The sequence below is a fragment of the Dipodomys merriami genome, unplaced genomic scaffold (genome assembly GCF_024711535.1).
Source record: "Dipodomys merriami isolate MVZ:Mamm:240054 unplaced genomic scaffold, mDipMer1.0.p SCAF_7, whole genome shotgun sequence".
NCBI classification, from domain to species: domain Eukaryota; kingdom Metazoa; phylum Chordata; class Mammalia; order Rodentia; family Heteromyidae; genus Dipodomys; species Dipodomys merriami.
The window spans coordinates 40,194,237-40,215,653 of NW_027206290.1; the positions used below are offsets into that span (position 1 = coordinate 40,194,237).

The following is a 21,417-nucleotide window of genomic DNA, read 5'->3' on the forward strand; positions in this document are numbered from 1 at the left end:
GAAAGACTTGGAAAAAAATTTCACTAAGTGAAGTGAGCCAGATTCAAAGAAACATAAGTTTCATGGTTTCCCTCATTTGTAACAATTAGAATGTGCCTATAAAACTATAAGTAAATCCAATGGAAAGAAAAAATTACACTTGGACACGATTAATTAAAGAGCACTCTAATGGGCTGGGAAGATGGCTCTGGTAGAGTGCTTCCCTTGCATGCATGAGGTCCTGGGTTCAATTCCTCTGCACCACATAAGCAGAAAAAAAAAAAAGCTGGAAGTGGTGCTATGGCTCAAGTGGTAGCGCGCTAGCCTTGAGCTGAAGAGCTGAGGGACAGCGCCCAGGCTCAGGGTTCAGGCCCCACAACTGGACCGCACCCCCCCCCCCCCCCCCGCCAAAAAAAAGAGCACTCTAAACATTCACATAGTGAGAACAAAAGAGGATATTCTTAGGAGAGGATCATAGTGACTCAATAGCTATGCTTATATGATCATATAAAATGATACTTATTGAAATGAACTCTATGAAATGGAAACGAGTTTTTTTTTTTTTTTTAACTTTTTGTGGTTCTTTTTTTCCTTCCTTTTCTGTTTTTCCCCCCTTTGTTGCTGTTTTTTACTTCTGTACTTTTTGTCTTGAATATGTTGGTCTGATTTTGGGAGGGGAAAGGAGAGGTTCAGAAACGGTAGGACAAAGAGCAAACTAATTCAGCAATGGTACTCACTAGACACTGTTGGAAATGAACTATATGACTTGCAGCGGAATGGGGTCGGGAAGGAAAAAACTGGGACAGAATGAGGGAGGGGTGAGACTGTTTAAAAAAGAAATGTACTCAATACCTGACTTATGTAACTGTAACCCCTTTGTATATCACCTTTACAATACAAATTAAAAAAAACTACTGGAACAACTGTCAACTAAAAAAACAACAAACAATAACCACCCAAGAACACTTTTAAATACTATTATTCTGCCAGATGCTGGTGAGATTTATTTTCTCATTTAATTTTTGTGTGTGAGTGTGTGCCACTCCCAGGGCTTGAACTCAAGTGCCTGGATGCTGTCTTCGTGCTTCTTTTGCTCTAGCATTCTACCACTTGAGCACCACTTGAGCTCTACTTTCAGCTTTTTCTGAGTAGTTTATTGACAGTAAGTCTCAGGGACTTTTCTGTCCAGGCTGGCTTCAATCTGTGACCCTCAGGTCTCAGACTCCCGAGTAGCTAGGATTATGAGTGTGAGCTATTAATGCCCAGTTTTTTAATTTTTATTTTTGACAAAAATTATATATGCTTACAGAATCCAACATGATAACACACACACCCCTTGTGGAATGGCTAAAGCAAGCTAATTTAGCACATCGACTCCTTCACACATGGGCCATTCTTTCCTGTGGTTAACAACATGTAATCTTTGATCAACATCTTTCCCCAACCCCACTTCCCATCAGGCCTATGAAAACTACCACTGTATTCGCTGCTTTCATTCTTCTGTTGTTGTTGAATCTTTTCTATTCAAAGTTGGTTGAATCTGAAAATGTAGAACTCACAGATATGAAGGACTCCTTATTAAGAGGAACTGAGCAAATTACTATTAATTTCTAAAATATTAATTTCTCACAAGAATTTAATGCTCTCATCATAGCTGGTACCCCAATGTTTGTGGGTATCCATATAAGGGGGGAATAAAGAGGGAAGGAAAAACTTGACTATTATTAGGAGTGCTAAGGGGATCTGAAATTAAGAAGCTGGAGAAGTACTGGCAGCCCATGTGCTGTGAGGTAATATGTGGGTCACAATGGACACAGGGATCATTCATGAGAGGGAGCCTGGTCACTGTACTTCAGGAAAAATGCCTGACAGATGACTGTCACACGTGTCCAAGTTTAGAAACTACTTAAAACTAGCATTTGTGACTTCATCCTGTGGAAAGCTATTCATTCATGCCCTCTAGTGGCAATGTGGATTTTTTTTTAATCGAATAGGAATAAAACAAAAGACCTAGCACTGAGGATATACAAAATTTAATTCTGTATAAGAGACCCCAGACATTAACTAATCCAACGTCCATCTTATGAGTGGATACCAACCACACAAGCAGTATGATAAATGCCAGAGATGCTTTTTTAAGTGCAGGGTGTGTAAAAGCACGCAGGAGGAGGCTCTGTTCCAGATGTAACGTAAGCTTCCAGAGGCAATCACTTCTTAGCTGACACCCAAGGTGTGGGTAAGATCGAAGGATGCAAGCCTTCCAAGCAGAAGGATCAGGAGATCACAAAGCTTAAAAGTGAAGGAGCCATGGCTTACTCAGTTTTGAAGAAAGCAGCAGAGACCAATTGATGAGCTTGACAGGTACCAGATGCAATGCTAAACTCATTACAAAGTCTTATTTAACACAGCTCTGTAAGAGGTCAGCCCTTTACAGGTTATATTATTAGATGATAGATATTACTATTTTTAAGAAAGTATTTAGAAAAGCACACACCTTCCCTAAGACTATAAATCTTAGGAAAAGGATAACCAGGGGTAGAAAATCTGCAGCTATGTTTCTAAAAAGGTTTCTTCAAAATCGCTTTAGAAACACTTGACAAAAAATAGAATGAATCAGATGCTTGTAAGGTCCTTGGGATTAATTGAAGAGAAATACCTCTTTTAAACTGAACAAAACTTTAATAGCGTTAACCATATAGTGGAACACTGCTGCTGTGACTGTCCTTTCCTTTCCCTTGTTTCTGTTGTTAGCAGATACCCTCACCTGGTGGCAGAGGAGCCACAGTCAATGGGGCAATGACTCTGGACTCTCCTTGTATTCACACTGACTTCACCACACAGCAATCACTCAGCTTTCAGCCCTGCAGCACCTTCCTCGCTGGCTGTCATGGGGGATGCACAAGCACACAGATGCTTTGGCAGGTGTCAGCACATCCTGCCCACCCCCATAACCCCTGCTTACTTCCGCTGGTGCTGCTTCTGCAGGGCTGCTTCTGACAACTGTCCCTGGAGCGTCAGCTTCCTCTGCTTATCAATATCTCCTTCCATCCGAGCAAAAGCATGGGAGCCAATGAATGACAGGTCCACTCCCAAGCCTTCATCCTCCTCTTCTTGGCTGTCTGTAATAAAATATTACTATCAACAGAGCACTGGACGGTGAACAAGGTGGACTGTGAGTGCTACAGTGGGAATGACAGCAAGGTGACTCAGAAAACTGGGACTGAAGTCATAATGTTCCCACGAATAAGACTGAAGCAAGACCTAGGCATTTAAAGAACTGAAAGAATGAAACAAAGTGCCTGTCCATGTGTGACTCAAGTTTTAGATAGGTGGGATTTAGATGGCCTAGGTGTACCTCAGGGAGTGAGATCATCCATAAAAAGGCAGAAGTAGATGTCTTCAAGACAGCTCGTACCAAAGCAACCAGCAAAAGCATAAAGAACAAATGCCTGGGACCACGTACTGTTACAGAGGGGGCACTTGACTAGAGCATAAACTCTGGCCCTTTTGTCAGGTAACACCCTAAGGAAGGTGATGGATAGAAATAGTTCAGTTTCAAGGTCTGGGACAGTGGTTCAAGTCATAGAGGTCCTGCCTGGATATAGCACAGGACCCTGAGTTCAGACCTCAGTACCATATATACACAAAGAGAAAACAAATTTCAATAGTACTTTACCATTCTGGTTTTTGATCCTGGTCATACCAACATAATCATTTTTATAAAGCTCAATACATTATGACATGTAACTGAAATCAAACCTCCTTGAGGAGGAGGTCACTGTGGCTGGTCTACCTACTCTACAGAGATGCCATGTCAAATTGGTTTTATGTTCCCTCCTCCTTACTCTTGTTACTTCCTTTTATGGAGAAAGCATTGTGTGGAAGTGGGTGATAGGAATGAGACTTTTCTTGTAACTGATATTATTGCAAAGATTTACCCTGCTGGAGGATCCCCCAAGTGTATAACCTGTCTCGCCAAGCTTAGCACACTGAACATGTCATGATCTGAGAACATCTGTATTTCCTGCCACTTAACTTGACCTAAGCAAGAAGTGGTCACAGTAATCTTGCAGATGCTGTCCTAGCACTCATGTATGTGAGGCATGTCTCCCCAGAAGGATTTATAACGTAATACATGGGTACGTGTGAGGACTGGCACAAGCCTCAGACAGGTTCTTATATACTACTTTAACCTGTGTGATCAAAGTGTAAAGGAAATGAATGGTTGAAGTATTGCTGTGTGGCTCTTAGAGGATGCTGTGAAAGCTGCATAAAATTTCAGATGATAATGTGCCTGGCTACTATCTCAACACAAAACTGTCACTTCCTTTATTAGGCCTAGAAAGTCATCAGGCCCCTCTCTGAGTCTCTGCTGCCTTAACATAAACTTGACATAATACCTGTCTACCTATCTATAGATAATTGCTTCAATTTGAAGAACAAGATTCTAGTCATGGTAGCAGAGAGCTTGCTACTTCTCTAGTGGCTGGTATTCCTTCCATCAGTACCTCAGCTTTCCTGACAGGAAAATGAAGGAAGGTGGAATTGCAGAACTCACCCTCGGGGGCACCAGGTTTCTCACTTATTCTAATCTGCCGTTCTGGGACCACCGGCTCTCCTTCAGCATTTCCAATATCTGCAGGTAGGAAGGGCAATGTCCGAGTCTCCTCCTTCAATGACCTTGGGAAGTACAGAGGTAGCAGCTTTTGGTAAGTAGCCTGTGTCAGAAAAGCAAGGTACTCCGTGAAAAATAACGAAGTACTGAGGCAGCCTAGGCAGTGCTCTGAGTGCTGTCCTACTATGAAGACAATCTCCATCAAGAGGAAAGACCTAACAGCTTCAGGGGTCCTCAGTCTGCTCTCTTGAGTCCTCTGATCCCTTCCAGGTCTGTTAGCAAGTCAAGTTAAACAGAATGTTCATCTTATCCACCTCACCACATGTGGATGCCACAGTACTATGTAATGTTATTACAGGTGTGATGCCACCTGCACTTTCAGCTCATGCCTGTCATCCTAGCTACTCAGGAGGCTGAGATCTGAGGATTGCAGTTCAAAGCCAGCCCAGGCAGGAAAGTCCATGAGATGCTTATCTCCAATTAACTACCAAAAAGCCGGAAGTACAAGTGTGGCTCAAATGGTGAGTGTAAGCCTTGAGTGAAAAAGCTAAGGAACAGCACTCAGGCCCTGAATTCAAACCCCCTAGTCACAGACACACAAAAAAGACAGCACAGATGCTAATTCCTTAAGTTCAATGTGCCAGCTTTCATTTGACCCAGGTTTAATTCTGAGAGTTTTCTTTTTTTTTTCTTTAGTAGTTTAAAGTATTTGTACAGGACTGCTATTTTGTAACTTTTATGATAAAAAAAAGAAAAAGAATAAAGTGCATTCTTACACAATTCCCTAGGGGTTGTTTAACTGCATTCATCTCAAAATCCAAAGGACAAATGGGTTTTTCCCCAGCTTCCTTTTCCCACTTGCAGCATTTTCCTTTGCATCATCCTAAGGACTTAACCACTACTCAACACTACTCAGAGCATTTAGCATATTCCAAACTACACTAAAAAGCCACAATCAGAAAAGAGAAAAAGAAGGACAAGGAAACTATCAAGAAATCATCCTCCAATTTCTCTATTGCATTGCACCATGACTAGATCCTTTTCTCTACAGATAAGACATAGGAACTCTACAGTCTTGCTTTCCAAATCAGACATAATTAACCCTTCAAAAGCATAGAACTCAGTGGTTGTTAATATATTTGCAAAGGTATACAATCACCACCACTCTCCAACTCCAGAACACTTCATCAACCCAAACCCATGAGCAGTCACTCCCTATTATTCCCTCCCAGCCTCTGGGAGATACTAAATAACTTGTCTGTCTCTACATTTGCCTGTCTGGGGGCATTTCATTAACCATCGAATGTATGTGTCACCTTTTGTGTCTGTCTTCTCTCATGTAGCATAACACTGCCCAGACTTACCTTGTTGAGGCAGCAGGTGTCAGTACTCCTTACTTTTATTAACATTATTTTATTACAGGTCTATACTACATTTTAGCAATTAAAATTTGAGTTGTTTCTATCTTTCGGCTATTACAAATAATGCTGCTATAAATACTCAGCTAAAGATTTGTGTGTGAACATGATTCCCTGCTATATACATCCGAGTTCATCAGCAGTGGCCAATAACTATGGTTTTCAGGAATCAGAATACTGTTTTCTGAAGGTGATGTGATGTCTAATTGTGATTTGTTTTTATCAAGGTTAATATTGTGAAGCATCTTTACTCTGCTTATTGGCTGGTTATGTGCATATCTGCTGTCAAGAACTGTGTACTAACCATTTTTCCCTTACTTTCTGTATTTATGACATTTGACATAAGAAGAAGCTGGCTTGACAAGATTGGCTAATTCCTAAAGACAGAAAACAATTTACTTGTGGTACATCTTAGCCATGCAAACTAACCAATCCTATTTCTGCTTTTCCCTTTCCTGGTTTACCAAAGCACTCTTGAGGTTAAGCCACTGGTCAAAGGATTATGAAACCATGAAATACTATCAGATGAGTTAGAGTACTCCAAAACTAAGTAAGACTTACAAAGGGAAAAAGAACAACTTGGTATGCCAAAAGTGCTATAGATTCAACTGAAACCTACTAAGCCTGACTGGGTACAATGAAACCCAGAAACTTCAGGACTCTGAGTCCTAGTGTTGGCCAGGCTGTCTCCTATTTCCAGGTCAAGTAGACAGCAAAGCTTCACCAATACAGTGGGTTCCCCCTAAATTATGCATTGCAGCCACACTGCAGGCAGCCAGGCCAGGCAGCTGCACTCAGTAAGATGCTACCAGTGACAGCAGCTAGGCAGTTAAGTTCCAACAAAACTGTTCTTCCCTTGTTTTCAGTTTGTAGTGTAAGTTTGCTTTCAATGAATGAATGCTAAGTCCCACTGCCAAACATAAGTAGATAATTAGTCTTTGCAGGAAATTCACTAAGTAGACAATGACAAGACAAAGGTCAATACAGTAAAAAACAGAAAATAAAAAGTACAAAATAATTATCACCATACCTCTTCAAGATCAGAGACAGCAAATACTACTTTTTCAATGGTTTCCCCATGAATCTCTAGGAATCTCCTCACAGTACCTAAGGAAGAGAATGGAAAGATTGTTTAGTAAGGGATGACTATGAAATAAAGCAAATGCTTCAAAGTTTTCTTTTTGGAACAGATTGTTCATTTCCTTCAGGTATGTGCTCAGTAATTCCTTATCAGAGAGGCCAGCCAAGATCACCCTTTGGAAAATTGTCTTGGCTCTGCTTTCCTCCAGAGCAAGTGTAATAGCAATTGCATGGAATGCTCTGCTTACCAGTACAGCTCTGCCTTTGGGCCTCATCCAGCTTGAAAGCCCACACAGCGGGAGCCTGAGTGTACTGAGAACTTTTTGCAGTGTCTCTAACAATCTAGCACATGTGGCAAGCAGTGTCTTCCTCTCTCACTCCTGCAAACCCCCTGACTCCCCAACAACAAATTCTTTTTTCTTTGTTTGGCTTTCCCCTATCAGTTTGCTAATAAGAAGGTCTAACAAGTAAGACCTAACTTACTGGAGAGCTGCCATACTTTCAGTCCTTTATGCCCCTGCCCTTGTCTTTTTTTTTTTTTTAATATATTTTTATTGTGAAAATAATGTACAGAGGGGTTATAATTACATGGGTAAGATAATGAGCACATTTCTTAACAAGCATTGTAGCCTCCTGCTTTGTTTCCCCTTCCCATCCCTTCATATCCTCCCCCTCCCCACCCCATCCCCCCCACCAAAATTGTAAAGTTCGTTTTTCAACATAAAGACTTGTACATCTCATTGTTGCAATGGGTCCTCCTGTATCCCTGTTTAAACAATTTGTTTTTTCCCTTCCCCTCCACATATACCAACATCATATATAGTGAAAGCAGGGGTTATACCATGGGGGAGGGACATACAAGGCAACAAAGACATAATCTTATAAATATGTTAGAAACAATCCCTGCCCTTGTCTTTTTTTTTTTTTTTTTTTGGTCCGGTCGTGGGGCCTGAACTCTGGGCTTGGGCGCTATCCCTCAGCTCTTCAGCTCAAGGCTAGCACTCTACCACTTGAGCCACAGCGCCACTTCCAGCTTTTTTCTTTTTTCTTATGTGGTGGTGAGGAATCGAACCAAGGGCCTCTTGCATGTAAGGTAAGCGCTCTACCACTGAGCCACCTTCCCAGCCCCTGCCCTTGTCTTTTAAAATGCCCTTCAGAGTCTGTCAGTAATGACATTTACTTTCTTAATATGCATTATTATTATTTCTGTAGGTGAGGGCCTTGAACTCTGGGCATGGGTTCTGTCCCTCAGCTCTTCAGCTCAAGGCTAGCGCTCTACCACTTGAGCCACAGCGCCATTTCTGGTTTTCTGGTGGTTTACTGCAGATAAGAGTTTCATGGACTTTCCTGCTAGGGCTGGTTTTGAATCCTGATCCTCAGATCTCAGCCTCCTGATTAGCTAGGATTACATGCGTGAGCCACTGGTGCCCGGCATTATTATTCTTAAGCTACTATTTGGTTTTGATTCAGTTTTAATTCAAATGCTGACGCCTCCCACATCTTTAAGATAGTGTTTTCTAAACAAAAAATCTGAATTACCTATTGGATGTGTACAATCGGACATGTACAACCAGACATGTCCAGATCACCCCCACCCCACCCTGTGTCTAAATCCGACTCCAACAAGCCCAAATCCTGACCTTTCTCTTCTGCTAGGTGTCCTTCCCTGTAGAACACCAATGTCCACTCAGACACCCAAGCCAGAATCCTGTGTTTCCTCTGACACGTCCCTTCCCTTCTTTCACTCCAACATCTTCCAATGGTCCCCATGACTCTTTAGTTCTATTGCTCACATACTTGCTTAATTGCTCTCACAGTCTCAATGCTCACACAGATTTTCCTAGTAAGTGCTTAACTGCCCTGTGTTCCAGTTCCAAGTCTACATATGCTTATTGCCTAGGTTATCTCATATTACGTTCCTATTGAGTACTGTGTGCTGACTTTGTTATGCCTGCAGATTAAGATTCAAATGTCAACCTGAGGAAGTAAATTGAGATCTCTAAAACCTGTCAATTCAACTTTCCTCTAGGGTGCAAAGGACATTTAACCAATGAATCTTCTTTGGTTGCAACTATTTATCAAGCAACTCCCCAAATATCAAAGACTTGATTTATAATCAGCACCTCCAATGCAACTTACGAAGAGCGATGTGTGTCGCATCCTCTAAAGGATAACCCCGTTTTGCGGAATTGATGACACAGAATCCAATTGAAGACATCGACTGTTCTCTGCAATTGAAAAATAAAGAAGTTGCAAGACAAGACACATGTAATACATAACTAGTTTCAAAATACAAATCAACTTCTTCTCTACCTTTTCATTGTATTTACTATGTTAACCCAAATGCACTATTTGATAATTAAATTAATATAATATTTCTTTTTTTCTGTGCTATTACTGCTATTTGAACCAGGGCCTAGGCACTGTTTCTTAGATTTTTCCCTCAAGGTAGAGCTGTTGCTCTTCCTTTGAGCCACATCACTTTTGGCTTTTGCCAGCTAATTGGAGATTAACAGTCTCTAAGATCTGTCTGTCTGGGCTCAGCTTTGAACCTTGATTCTCAGAACTATGCCTTCTGAGTAGCTAGGATTACAGGCTTGAGCAACTGGTGCCTGACTTAATATATACTTTAAACACTCTTTGGGGGGATATATGACTTAGTAACAGGAAAAAATTACATTCTCAAATCAACCATATTTGTACATTTATCCCACCGAATTTGAAAAGATTAGTAACTCTATCCTCTAGATCCTAATTATCTGAGCCTCTCAAAGTCTGACAGCCAGGACCCTTTTACAACATATGGCGCACAGGGTGCAGGGGTGAACGAACATCCATACTTGGCCAGCTGCAGTGCGTTTCGGTAGCAGCTGTGCAGGGAGCTCTCAGCTGCAGTGCGATAGCGGCTCTTGTACTTAGGGCCCACTGTGTGAATGATGAACCGGGCCGCTAGATTAAATCCTTTGGTCAATTTTGCTTCACCTGTTCGGCAACCTAGGCCAATGGAAACATAGGCAAATTTGGAAGTGTTAGAAAAACAACAACAATAAAAACCAAAGCACTAAAAAAGAGTGTTAAGAATTGAGACATTTTCAGTTAAGCATTCATCTCTGCTCATTCTGTCATCAAAATGGTGAAGCACTGGAATACAGATAGGAAGCAGAGAAGCAGTCAGTGTATTAGGCATAATAGTCTTAGCAGAGCAGAGACTAACTGCTTGTAGGAATTGAGTAACTAAGACAAAGCACCTGTACTGTGGCAGTGCCTGACTGAAAACAGACTGTTTCACTTCCAATCATGTGGTCTCATCACCTTGTGTAAGCTCAGACTGACCACACTGTAATTTCTGTGTGTGTATGTGTACTTGAACTCAGGGCCTTTTGAATTTTAGTCTTCTCATTCAAGGCTGGCTCTCCACTACTTGAGCTATACCTCCACTTCCAGCTTTTTGCTTGTAAACTAGAGATAGGAGTGTCATAAACTTTCCTGCCTGGGCTGGCTTCAACTGTAATCTTCAGGGCTTAGCTTCCTGAGGGTGAGGATTACAGGTGTCAGTCACCGCTGCCCTTGTGACTTTCTACAAGGTAATACAAGTGAGTACTTCAAGAGATTAAATGAATGAATAGAATAGACACCCTGGCACACACACACCAGCTATTACTGTTGTGGCTACTCCTGAAGAGCACGAGCAAGGTCCTAACTTCTACAGGTTATGCTGTGAAGTGGGACTGGGGTTACAAATTTGAATAAAATCAGTCAAATCCATGACAATCCCTCTTAGCCAGCACAACAAAATATGAGTTTCTCTGCCACCATGATAAGATGGAGGAAGATCATTTTCTGATGACACTGAAATCCAGTATTTCTGGACTCTAGAATCCCAGAAACAGTTGCAAAGAAGAGACTTAGTTTAGTGTCATATCTGGCAGTAAATGGTTAGTCCCTTGCCCTATCCATGTTTCTAACAAGGGCACTCAATCATATACCCCTTGGCCCTGGGATTCCTTCCTGGAGAATTAAAAGGCCAAAGGACCTACAGGTTCTGACAACAGAAGGAAGTTCCACAATTAAACCACAGGTTACTGGCTTCAAGACCCACCAGGCAACCTTTGCTTATATACAATCAAAATTTGTACAACGAAATTCAACCTCCTAAGGTAGTAATTAGAGGTGGTAATTAGAATTGCTTGAGGTCCTGAGAATGGAACCTCATGAAGGAGGTTAGAACTTCCAACAAGAGCATCCAGAGAAGCTGCTTCTTCCCTCTCAAATAGTGTGATATAGGCAGCTGGCAGCCTCAACCCAGAAGAGGCCTCTAGTAGAATCTGACCTGCTGGCACCCTTATCTCACTCCAGCCTCCAGAACTTTGAGAAACAATGCTCTGTTGTTTACAGGCACCCATCTATTGTATGTTGTTACTGCAATATGAATGCGATTCATACATTCACACACACTAACTTTCAGGTAGTGTCTCAGTTCCTTCCTATCAAATAGCCCAACATTAATTACTGTAATATCAGGAAGTGCGGAAAGCATGCGAATGAGTGCTGGAGTAATAAACAACGCAAAGAGGGAAACTTAAAAACCACAAATCGTGACAAGATAAAACCACATTCTCACAGAGAAAGAAAAGCCATAGTATTCTGAATCAAATATATACATACGCATATGCATATGTATACACAAATAACATATACATGAATACTCAGAAACAAAAACTGGTATTCATATAACTTCTATAGTCAGTTGCAAACCAAGATAAAATGTGATAGTAAACTGGGCCCCAGTAACAATATCAAACGGCTGCTAGGTAAGCAACAAAAGAAATGACTAATACCAACAAGGGCAAACAAGATTATTAATCAACAGTATGCTTTCTTTCTCCATATCCAAAATATCATTCCCAGAAGCATATACTGGCAAATATAAAAAGCAACAACACAAATTGAGAACATATTTGCCTTTGCAATACACTTTAATTTTAACAGTAAGTTTACTTTCATTTCAGTAGTGTATATCTAGGAGGTACATGAGAAATTCTCTATCAATATCAAATCCTGATCAGTCCAGGGGACAGCTGTTTTATGACTTATAAGAGAAAGAAAATAACCTCAGGAGAATGCTACTGAATAATGACTATCATTTTGAAACTGCAATCTGATGGAGTTTCACTAGTGGCAGAATCTAAGGAAGCAGCTTTTAACGTATCTTTCAAATCTTTTTGTCTTCAGCTTCAACAAAACATCAGTGCATACAACACATAATTTTCTTACTGAACCACAAAACAGCCTTTTCATAAAAATGTTTCCTAAAAAAAAGCCACCCACCTTTAAGTTTCTGCAAGTCTTCCTTCAAATCTGGCCCTGCAAGCATAAAGATGCTTTCTGACACGGGATTCTTGTCTGTGAGGCTCTCATTGCTGGTGTTCACAATGGCCGTACAGTTCAGTAGTGCCACATCTCCTTTCCTGAAAAGCAATATATAAATAAAGAGCAGGAATGGGAAAGAAGAGGGAGTGGAGAGACATAGTTTGGATTTTTTTTCAGAACATTCTATCTTTGACCTTCTACCCTCTTTTTGCTAGTTCACAAGTTAAACAACAGTATAAAAGAAATTCCTGACTCAAAAAAATTTTCCACCATGCCGGGCGCTGGTGGCTCACGCCTGTAATCTTAGCTACTCAGGAGGCTGAGATCTGAGGATCGCGGTTCAAAGCCAGCTGGGGCAGGAGAGACCGTGAGACTCCTATCTCCAATAAACCACCAGAAAACCGGAAGTGGCGCTGTAGCTCAAGTGGTAGAGCGCTCGCCTTGAGCTGAAGAGCTGAGGGACAGCGCCCAGGCCCAGAGTTCAAGTCCCATGACCGACCAAAAAAAAAATAAAAAATTTTCCGCCATATTAGAGCTTTGATACATCTTCTCTAATACTGAAATTGAGGAAATTGTCTCATAAACTTTATTATAACACAATGCTTACAGAGGTAAAATTGGTTGCTTTAAAGAATTTAGAAACAGCAGCATTAGTCATAATAGCTTTCAAAGCAGAAACATCCCACATGTACATTAATATGGGTTGATAAATGTGGTAAATCCACATGATAAAGAACATTAATTATGCTAAGTCACAAAAACTCCAAGTATGTTCCTGTAATGTTTCCATTTATACAAAACACCTAGGATATGTAAACCTAGAGAGGTAGTTGTTTCACAAAATGAAAGGACTGGTCCAGTAGCCAGTGGCACATGCTTTTAGTTCTAGACACTCAGAAGACACAGCCAACATAGGCAGGAAAGTACGTGATATTCTTATCTCCAGTTAACCACCAAAATGCTGGAAGTAGAGCTGTGGCTAACTGATATAGGGCCAGCCATGAGTACAAAATCTCAGGAACATCACCCAGGCCCTGAGTTCAAGCACCAGTACTGAGTTCAGTACCCCCAGAATACACAAAAACAACAACAAAAAATCCTTAAAGGACTTGGAGAGCTTTGAGCTGATAGAAGTGTTCAAAAATTAACTATGGCTATGGTTATAAAATTCTATGAATATATTAAAGATCACTAGAATATACAACTTAATTGGTGAATTGCACAGCATATAAATTTTATTTAAATAGAAAAAACAATGGAATATTAGTTATGTACAAAAATAACTATGTTACTTAAAAGAAGCCAGATCAAAAATACACCACAAAACAGACACTGGTGGCTCACACCTGTAATTCTAGCGACTCAGAGACCAAGATCTGAGGTTTCAAGCTGGCAGAAAAGTCCACGAGACTCTTATCTCCAGTAATCAGCAAAAAGCTAGAAGTGGAGGTATGGCTCAGTGGTAGACTGCCAGCCTTGAGCAGAAAAGACTAAGAGAGAAAGAGTACAAGGCTTTGAGTTCAAGGCCAGTACTGGGGGAAGAAAAACTGCCAAAAACCCAAAAGCATCATAATTCAATTTGTATAAAGTTCTAGAAAATCTATAGTGACAGGAAGATCACTGGTGGCTTGGGATGGGGCAGGGGGAGAAGGACTGCACAGGGACCAAGCACCACTTCTACTGGCTAGTGATAAATATATTCACTTCCTTGTGAATCTTACTTGTGGTAATGGCTTCATGGCTGTTTACTTACGTCAAAACTCACCTAGCTGTACATTTAACATCTGTGTGTGCAGTCACTATCTATCAGTTATACCTCCATAAGGCTGTTTTATATATTCAAAGCTAACATTTTCCCAACACTAGGGCTTGTAGAAAGACATTTACAGGCATGATCTAATCAAAGAATTACCAAAGAACCACTTTTCCATTGATATCCTTATTGAAAAGAAAAGGTGATCTAATAGTGTCTTCAGAAAGCGTTTCAGCCGTGGTGGCAAGAGGACTGAATTCGTCTTCACAGGAGTCACCCCAGCTTAGTAGTGTGTCCACTTCCACAAACTGGGAAGGTGCACCCAAGGGATCCATGGAATGGGAACTTCAGCTTGGCTTGTCCCAGGTCCCACAGCAATTCAGTGTTTCCGGGAGACTTTAGCTTAAATGAAAATATTGAGTCATGTTAGCAGAGAAACACAAATGTTGCCTTATTTCCACTAAATCAAAAAACAACTCTACTGTGAAATGCTCCCCTAGTACATTATGTGATGTACAGTCACTTAAATGGTCCATTAGAAACAATGGACAATAGAGAACTTCTACAACTTTCTAAGAACAGGAATAAAGGAGAGTTACTTAGGCATAAACTCGTTCCAAAGAATTACAGCCGTTAAAATGATCATGAGACCCACCATTTATACTTTCCAGAAATAGGACTATTCATTCAATATTCACTGAGTCCCCACTACTGGAGGAAAAAACAGTGACAGGCAATGCAAGACATGCAAAGATAAACAGTATGTTAATTTAAAGATTCAGTGTGATAAGAATTATAGAAGGCTAATTATCCCTATTTGTCTATACTTAAAAGACCCTGAAGATACTAGGAAACAGCTCACAGATTTATAAACATGGCAAAGTAACAAGATATGAAGTTAACATGCCAGTACCTTTTCTGTATGTCAACGGTTAACAAGATGAAGAGAAATCAGAAAAACAATTCCATTCCTTACACCCCCTGCCCCTTGCTATAAAAACAGCATAGTACCCACAAAAAGACAGACACAGTGTGAGGTTTGCCCCCGGCGATGCAGGCCTTGGGCAGACACTTCCCTACCTCTTGGTTAAGTTTCTGCCGAGTATCTGTGTTATCTAGGTAACTGGCACACCTGGTGGCAGTCACCTTCTCCTCCTGCTAGGTCACATCCTGGGCCACCCCTGGTCAGGCCTCCTATCTGACCACAGGAGTGTCCCAGGTGCTGAGGTCACATCCGGTTACAGTGTGGCCATACCTCTTCCCGTCCCTGGCCTAGATAAGTCCTAGCCCTGGAGTGGGTCAGTCACTCTTTTTGGCCATGCCTCTCCGCCATGCAAAGTGGGGGCAGCAGTTTGTTAAATAAGCCTTTACTGCCTGAATACTGCCTGGTGGTCTCTTCATTGGCTACCTAATGAAACTTACCTATTTAATACACCTTACACAAAGATGAATGGAACAGAAGACCTCAAAACAAGCTCACACAGCTATAGTCATTGGACTTTTTTTTACAAAGGAGACTAAAAACAAGCTTCTTCAACAAATGGTGCTGAGAAAATTGGTAATCCACATATGAAACACAAACTGAACCCATACTGCTCACTATACAAAAGTGAATTTAATGTAAAACTTGCAACCACTATAGGAAGCACTTGAAAAAAAGAGGTACGTTATAAGAACCAATTAAATGCAGAGAGGTTTGGGTAATCAACTAGGAAAGGTTTCAACTAAGCAATAAGGGACTTGGATGTGGAGGAGGCAAGAATTTCAAAAAGATAGTGGAAGAATGAACAGGATTTGACAAACAGTAAGTTGTGATGTAGCTGACAACACATACCACACCGTATGGTCTTAGGGTAGGCAGATAGCTGTATAGAAAATACAGCAATCTAAGGTGTAGGGTGATAGAAAGACACACAGTGTGTGTCAAGAACAGGAGTGAGATCCTAGGCAGTTTCACCAGAGAAAATGGGCAGGCACTCAGTTTGCAGACAAGTCATATAGCTGCATCAGTAAAATTGTACACTCATTCATCCAGTAAATCTTTGCAAGCATCTATTATGGGTTAGGTCTGGTCTGAGGTACTAGAGCTCCAGGGGAAAAAGCAAGTCCCTGCCTCCACGGTGTTTGCTTCAGCAGGGAAGAGATGATAAATGATAGACTGACTCGGTGCAAAACAGAAGGTCTGAACAATGACTACTATGAGAGAAAAGTGACATCTGAGCATGGAGTTCAAGTGAGACAGCAAGCCACATAAAACTCTGTATTTCAGACAGGAAATAACCAGGTCAAAGGGCAGGAAGAAGTATGCTGTATTCCAGGAAGAGCTCCAGGGTCAGTTTAGCTAGAGCAGACTAGTGAAGGAATGTAGGTCACGAGGCTGAGGGAAAGACCACATGATAGCTTGTAAGCCAGGCTAAAAACTTTACACCTTATTCTAAATGAGAGAGGAAAGAATCTATAAGAGGATCTTGATTAAGGTAGATGACTAAATATAATATTTAAAAAGATTACGTTAGCTACTATGAAATCAAGACAAGTAAAGATTAGATGGGCATTGGTGGCTCACACCTATAATCCTAGCTACTCAGGAGTCTGAGGTCTGAGGATCTCAGTTCAAAGCCAGTCCAGGCAGGAAAGTCTGTGAGACTCTTATTTCCAATAAACCACCAGAAAACTGGAAGTGGTGCTTGTGGCTCAAGCGGTAGAGCACTTGCCTTGAGCTGAAGAGCGCAGGGATAGAGCCCAAGCCCAGAGTTCAAGTCCCACGACTTAAAAAAAAAAAAAGTTTTTGAAAAATGACCTCAATGATTTAGGCGAAATGGTGGTGAGGAGAAATGTTAGATTTGGAATATGTTTTGAAGATAGAGCCTATACCATTTGCTAAATGAATACAGAAAGGGTAGAATCAAAGATAGCTCCTAAACTTTTTGCTTAAAAAATGAAGTAGATATTAATATTAATGCTGTTTACAAAGAAGAAGGACAAAAGCTGTGGGGTTCACTGATAATAGACCCTTGCTGGAAGTGCTAAACTGAGATGTTTACTACTTGGCCAAGGTCACACAGACAACTGGGTAGATGAGGCTAGAGCTCAGAGAAGTCTCAGCACAATGGTAGCATTTAAGGCTACAGAAACTAAAGCCTGGTGCTGGTGGCTCAAGCCTGTAATCCTAGCTACTTAGGAGGCTGAGATCTGAGGATTGTGGTTCAAAGTCAGCCCAGGCAGAAAAGACCATGAGAGACTTGCCTCCAATTAACCACCAGAAAAGGAGAAGTGGTGCTGTGGTTCAAAGTGGCAGAGCCCAGGCCCTAAGTTCAAGCTCCATGACTGACTAAAACAACAACAAAAAGCTACAGAAACTACACAAAGTTGCTTAAAACATAAATGCAAACAGGAAAAAGAAGAGTTCTAAGAATATATTCCTACAGCAAAATTTAGAGGCCAGAAAGTGAGATAAAAAAATGATTGCTTTGGGGCTGGGAAGGTGGCTCAGTGGTAGAGCGCTTGCCTTGCAGGCCTGAGGCCCTGGGTTCGATTCCTCAGCACCACATAAGCAAAAAGAAAAAAGCCGGAAGTGGCACTGTGGTTCAAGTGGTAGAGCACTAGCCTTGAGCTGAAGAGCTGAGGGACAGCGCACAGGCCCAGAGTTCAGGCCCTGTGACCGGACCCCCCCCCAAAAAAAATGATGGCTAAGTCTGGTTCTTGTGGTTTACACTTGTAATCCTAGCTACTCAGGAGGCTAAGATCTGATGATTCAAAGCATATCTGGACAGAAAAGTCCCTGAAACTCTTATCATCAATTAACTGGTCAAAAGCTAGTCTGGGCATGGTTCAAACGGTAGAATTCCAGCTGGAAGCAAGAAAGAGTCTGAGTTAGACCCTCAGTACGAAGAGAAGGGAAGTGGGAAGTGTTGGGGAAGAATATGCCTGGAAGGGATCAGCTAGAATTAAAAGCAACTGCTACTAAAAGGTTACCTGACCAACAACTGCTCAGTGGGGGCGGGCAAGCTGGAGGTTGTTAGGAAATTAGACCTGAGGGCAGACAGTAGAGGAAAAGAAAGCTGACTGGATGACTTCTTTTTTGAAAAGCTTTTTAAAAAATGATCCTAATGTTTGTTCTAAGAGTCAATGAAAACAGGTATACACTTCTACAGATTATCATTTGGTGTTTCTGAGAGAATACTGATCAAAAAGAACACTGACTTTGTACAATATGCTAATTCATGAATCCATATTGTTGGATATGAAATGTCATTATTTATATAACAAATTAAAAAAGGCTCTGGAGAGTATACCATAATAAATTTGTTCCAGAGGATTTTATACTCATCCTTCTTAGAAGTTACTTTGAGTTGGGTGCTGGTAGTTCATGCCTATAATCCTAGGCATGGTTTGAAGCCAGTCTAGGGAACACCAATCCAAGAGGCGCTTATCTCCAATTATTCAGCAAAAAAGGCAGAAGGGGAGGGGTGGCTCAAGTGGTAGAGTGCCAGCCTTAAATAAAAAAGCTAAGGGACAATGCCTTGGCTCTGAATTCAAGTAAACCAGTACAAAAGAAAAGAAAGTAGCTTGGAGATAAGAGAACTGTACCTAGAAGTAGGTGTTTAGTCCAGGGCCAGACTCTGAAACTGGGGTCCACAAGTGTTGCTAGGATGCTTTCAAGTACACGGACTTAGTCTCAACGAACTGAGTGCAAAGCTGGACTCCTCCATCAGGGCAGTGGCCTAGACCCAATGGAAGGACACTTTGCCCAAACTTGTAATTTTAAAAAAATGCACCTTCATGGGGAAGGTTCTTAATCATATTTTAAACCCTTTAAAGGTATTGTTTCCTAATGTGAGTGTCAACTTCCAGGACAAAACTATTTCTTTAGGAACTTTTTTATTGGGGGGGGGGAGGGGACACAGTACTGGTGATGGAACTCTGGGCCTGGTGCATGCTAAGCATGTGTTCCACCACTTAAACCACACTCCAGCCTGTCAAGTAACTTATTTCTCACTCTTATGGTTGATGTAAGAAGGCCTGAGTTTGCATCCAGGACACACAACCTAGTAGATAGTTGACTCTAAGCCAGAGTTCTAAAATAGGGTTAATTAACGCCCGGAGTAACTGTGAGGAACAGATAAGATAATCTATGTCAAAATTATATAGCAAGGCACCTGGCACAAAGCAGGGCACATTTGAATTACTTCTTAGAGCTCTCTCAGTGCCAACGTAGAGTCACCAGCGCCACTGTTGAGATAAAGTTCTATCTCCACGGGTGGCCCAGATTCAAATACCAAACAAGCCAAACACAAACTGCTGATCTGTTGTTTATCTCAATGTCACGACTTCCTTTGTAGTGCCTTGTTAATCCCTAGACAAACCCAACATCTGTTTTCTCCAATTCTATTTCTGTGGCAGTAAGGGGGAAAAGAAACTCCCACATAATCAGCAATCCTGACTGCTGCCCAAATAAATGTCCGGGATCTTCATCAGCACAACTGATCAGTTTTGCTGAATCACTGATTCTAGATGGATTTCTAAGTGATTCATAGCTGTATCTGTTGTAGGCGGTGTCTAAGATGTCCTCCAATGACATCTATTCCTGGCACTTATGCCCTTGTACAAGGAATAGGGCTGGCATATATAGCCAATAGGATATTGCACAAACAAGGCTGTGTGACCTCAATAGAATTTTAAAGCTATTATGGCATATTGCATATTTTATGTCTCTCTGAAGAAGACAGGCTCAAGACTTGAGGAGTCCAGAGAAAGGAACTCTTCCTTGAACTCACAGCAACGCTTTCAGATTTCTGGTGGTTACTTAAAGATTAAGAGTCTCAAACTTTTCTGCCTAGACTGGCTTTGAAATGTGATCCTGGGATCTCAGAGGCCTGAGCAGCTAGGATTATAGAGGGGAACTATTAGTATCCGTTTTTTCCCTTGTTTTTCCCGCCCCCCCCTCCCCCCAATAACATGCTTTTACTGTTCTACTTCCTCTTCTTCCATTTAATCAATTTCCTGAAGTTTTGCTTTTGCTAACTGCTTCTAGTACAATTCTTAAACTTTCAGGGTCAATAGAAACTTTCCCAAATCCAAGGAATACTCAAATCTTAGCTGCCTTTAAAAAAGTTATCCTCCTCAAAATTCTATTATTTTCTTTGACATAAGTCTGGTGTCCTCCTGTGTCTTGAATCATATTCTGGTCAGTACCTGTGGGTGGATCATTGTGGCTCACAAGACAATAGGTGTTAAGTGAGTAATGTTCACAGTTTCTGTGGAAGAGCAAAGTTGAATGGCATTTTATGGACAGAGTCCTGTATTCAATAAGGGTTGCATTCTTTTGCAGTTCCATCCATATAAAGAAATTGATTTTTCTTTTTCTTTTTTTGGGTCCGGTCGTGGGGCCTGAACTCTGGGCCTGGATGCTGTCCCTCAGCTCTTCAGCTCAAGGCTAGCGCTCTACCACTTGAGCCACAGTGCCACTTCAGGCTTTTTTTTTCCTGCTTATGTGGTGCTAGGAATCGAACCCAGGGCCTCGTGCATGCAAGGCAAGCGCTCTACCACTAAGCCACCTTCCCAGCCACAGAAATTGATTTTTCTTACTAAAAAATAAATTTATACTGCGTGCACACACATGCAGGGATTCAGGAAGGGGCTCCTAACTTAGGGTCACAGGCCAGTCTAAGAATCCTGCGGAAAATAGATACTTTTCATCCACAAAATGTGTGTGTGTGAGCTCATACAAGCAGAGATTTGCAAACAGATCTGAGATGATGTCTTAGATTAAGACTGGACAGAAGGAATGTTACAGAGAACTCAAGTGAGGATATGGGAGGGGAAGCTGGAATTTGGGTAAGATTAAAGAGTAACAAGACTTTCTGCTGAAAATGAACTTACCAGTCTCGTACTTTGAACAAGTCAACAAATACACATTGAACTTTAAAACAGTCTGCAGAAGCCTAGTAATGTCCTAGGATCAAAAGTCTCCATGGGACACAAACAGGTTTCAATATGGTTCAGATTCATTTCCCTTAGCCATACTTTCTTAGTACTTTAGTGGCAGAGAACATACCCAAAGACAGGAAAGCAAATGGAGCACTGTATGATCTTCATTCATATATTCCTCACAATTCAAATGATACAATCTAAACAATTCTTTGTAGCTTCTTTTTTACCCACATTCTGTCATCTTCTAGTTTAAGAAGTTCTTTAAATAT

At 41.2% G+C, this 21,417-nt stretch overlaps 1 protein-coding gene across 4 annotated transcripts in view; it reads right to left on the reverse strand.

The window, feature by feature from the left end:
- The window catches only part of Gdap2 (ganglioside induced differentiation associated protein 2), a 38,314-nt gene that overhangs the window by 13,464 nt on the left and 3,433 nt on the right, over window positions 1-21,417 (reverse strand). For all 4 annotated transcript variants that reach the window (XM_070006455.1, XM_070006453.1, XM_070006451.1 and 1 more), the window contains 7 exons: window positions 14,375-14,617; window positions 12,421-12,560; window positions 9,933-10,086; window positions 9,232-9,320; window positions 7,043-7,119; window positions 4,538-4,697; window positions 2,942-3,098 (listed from right to left, as the gene is read on the reverse strand). In XM_070006455.1, the coding sequence (XP_069862556.1) occupies window positions 2,942-3,098; window positions 4,538-4,697; window positions 7,043-7,119; window positions 9,232-9,320; window positions 9,933-10,086; window positions 12,421-12,560; window positions 14,375-14,550 (953 nt within the window). In that variant the 5' untranslated portion in view covers window positions 14,551-14,617. The remainder of the gene's footprint in view (window positions 1-2,941; window positions 3,099-4,537; window positions 4,698-7,042; window positions 7,120-9,231; window positions 9,321-9,932; window positions 10,087-12,420; window positions 12,561-14,374; window positions 14,618-21,417) is intronic.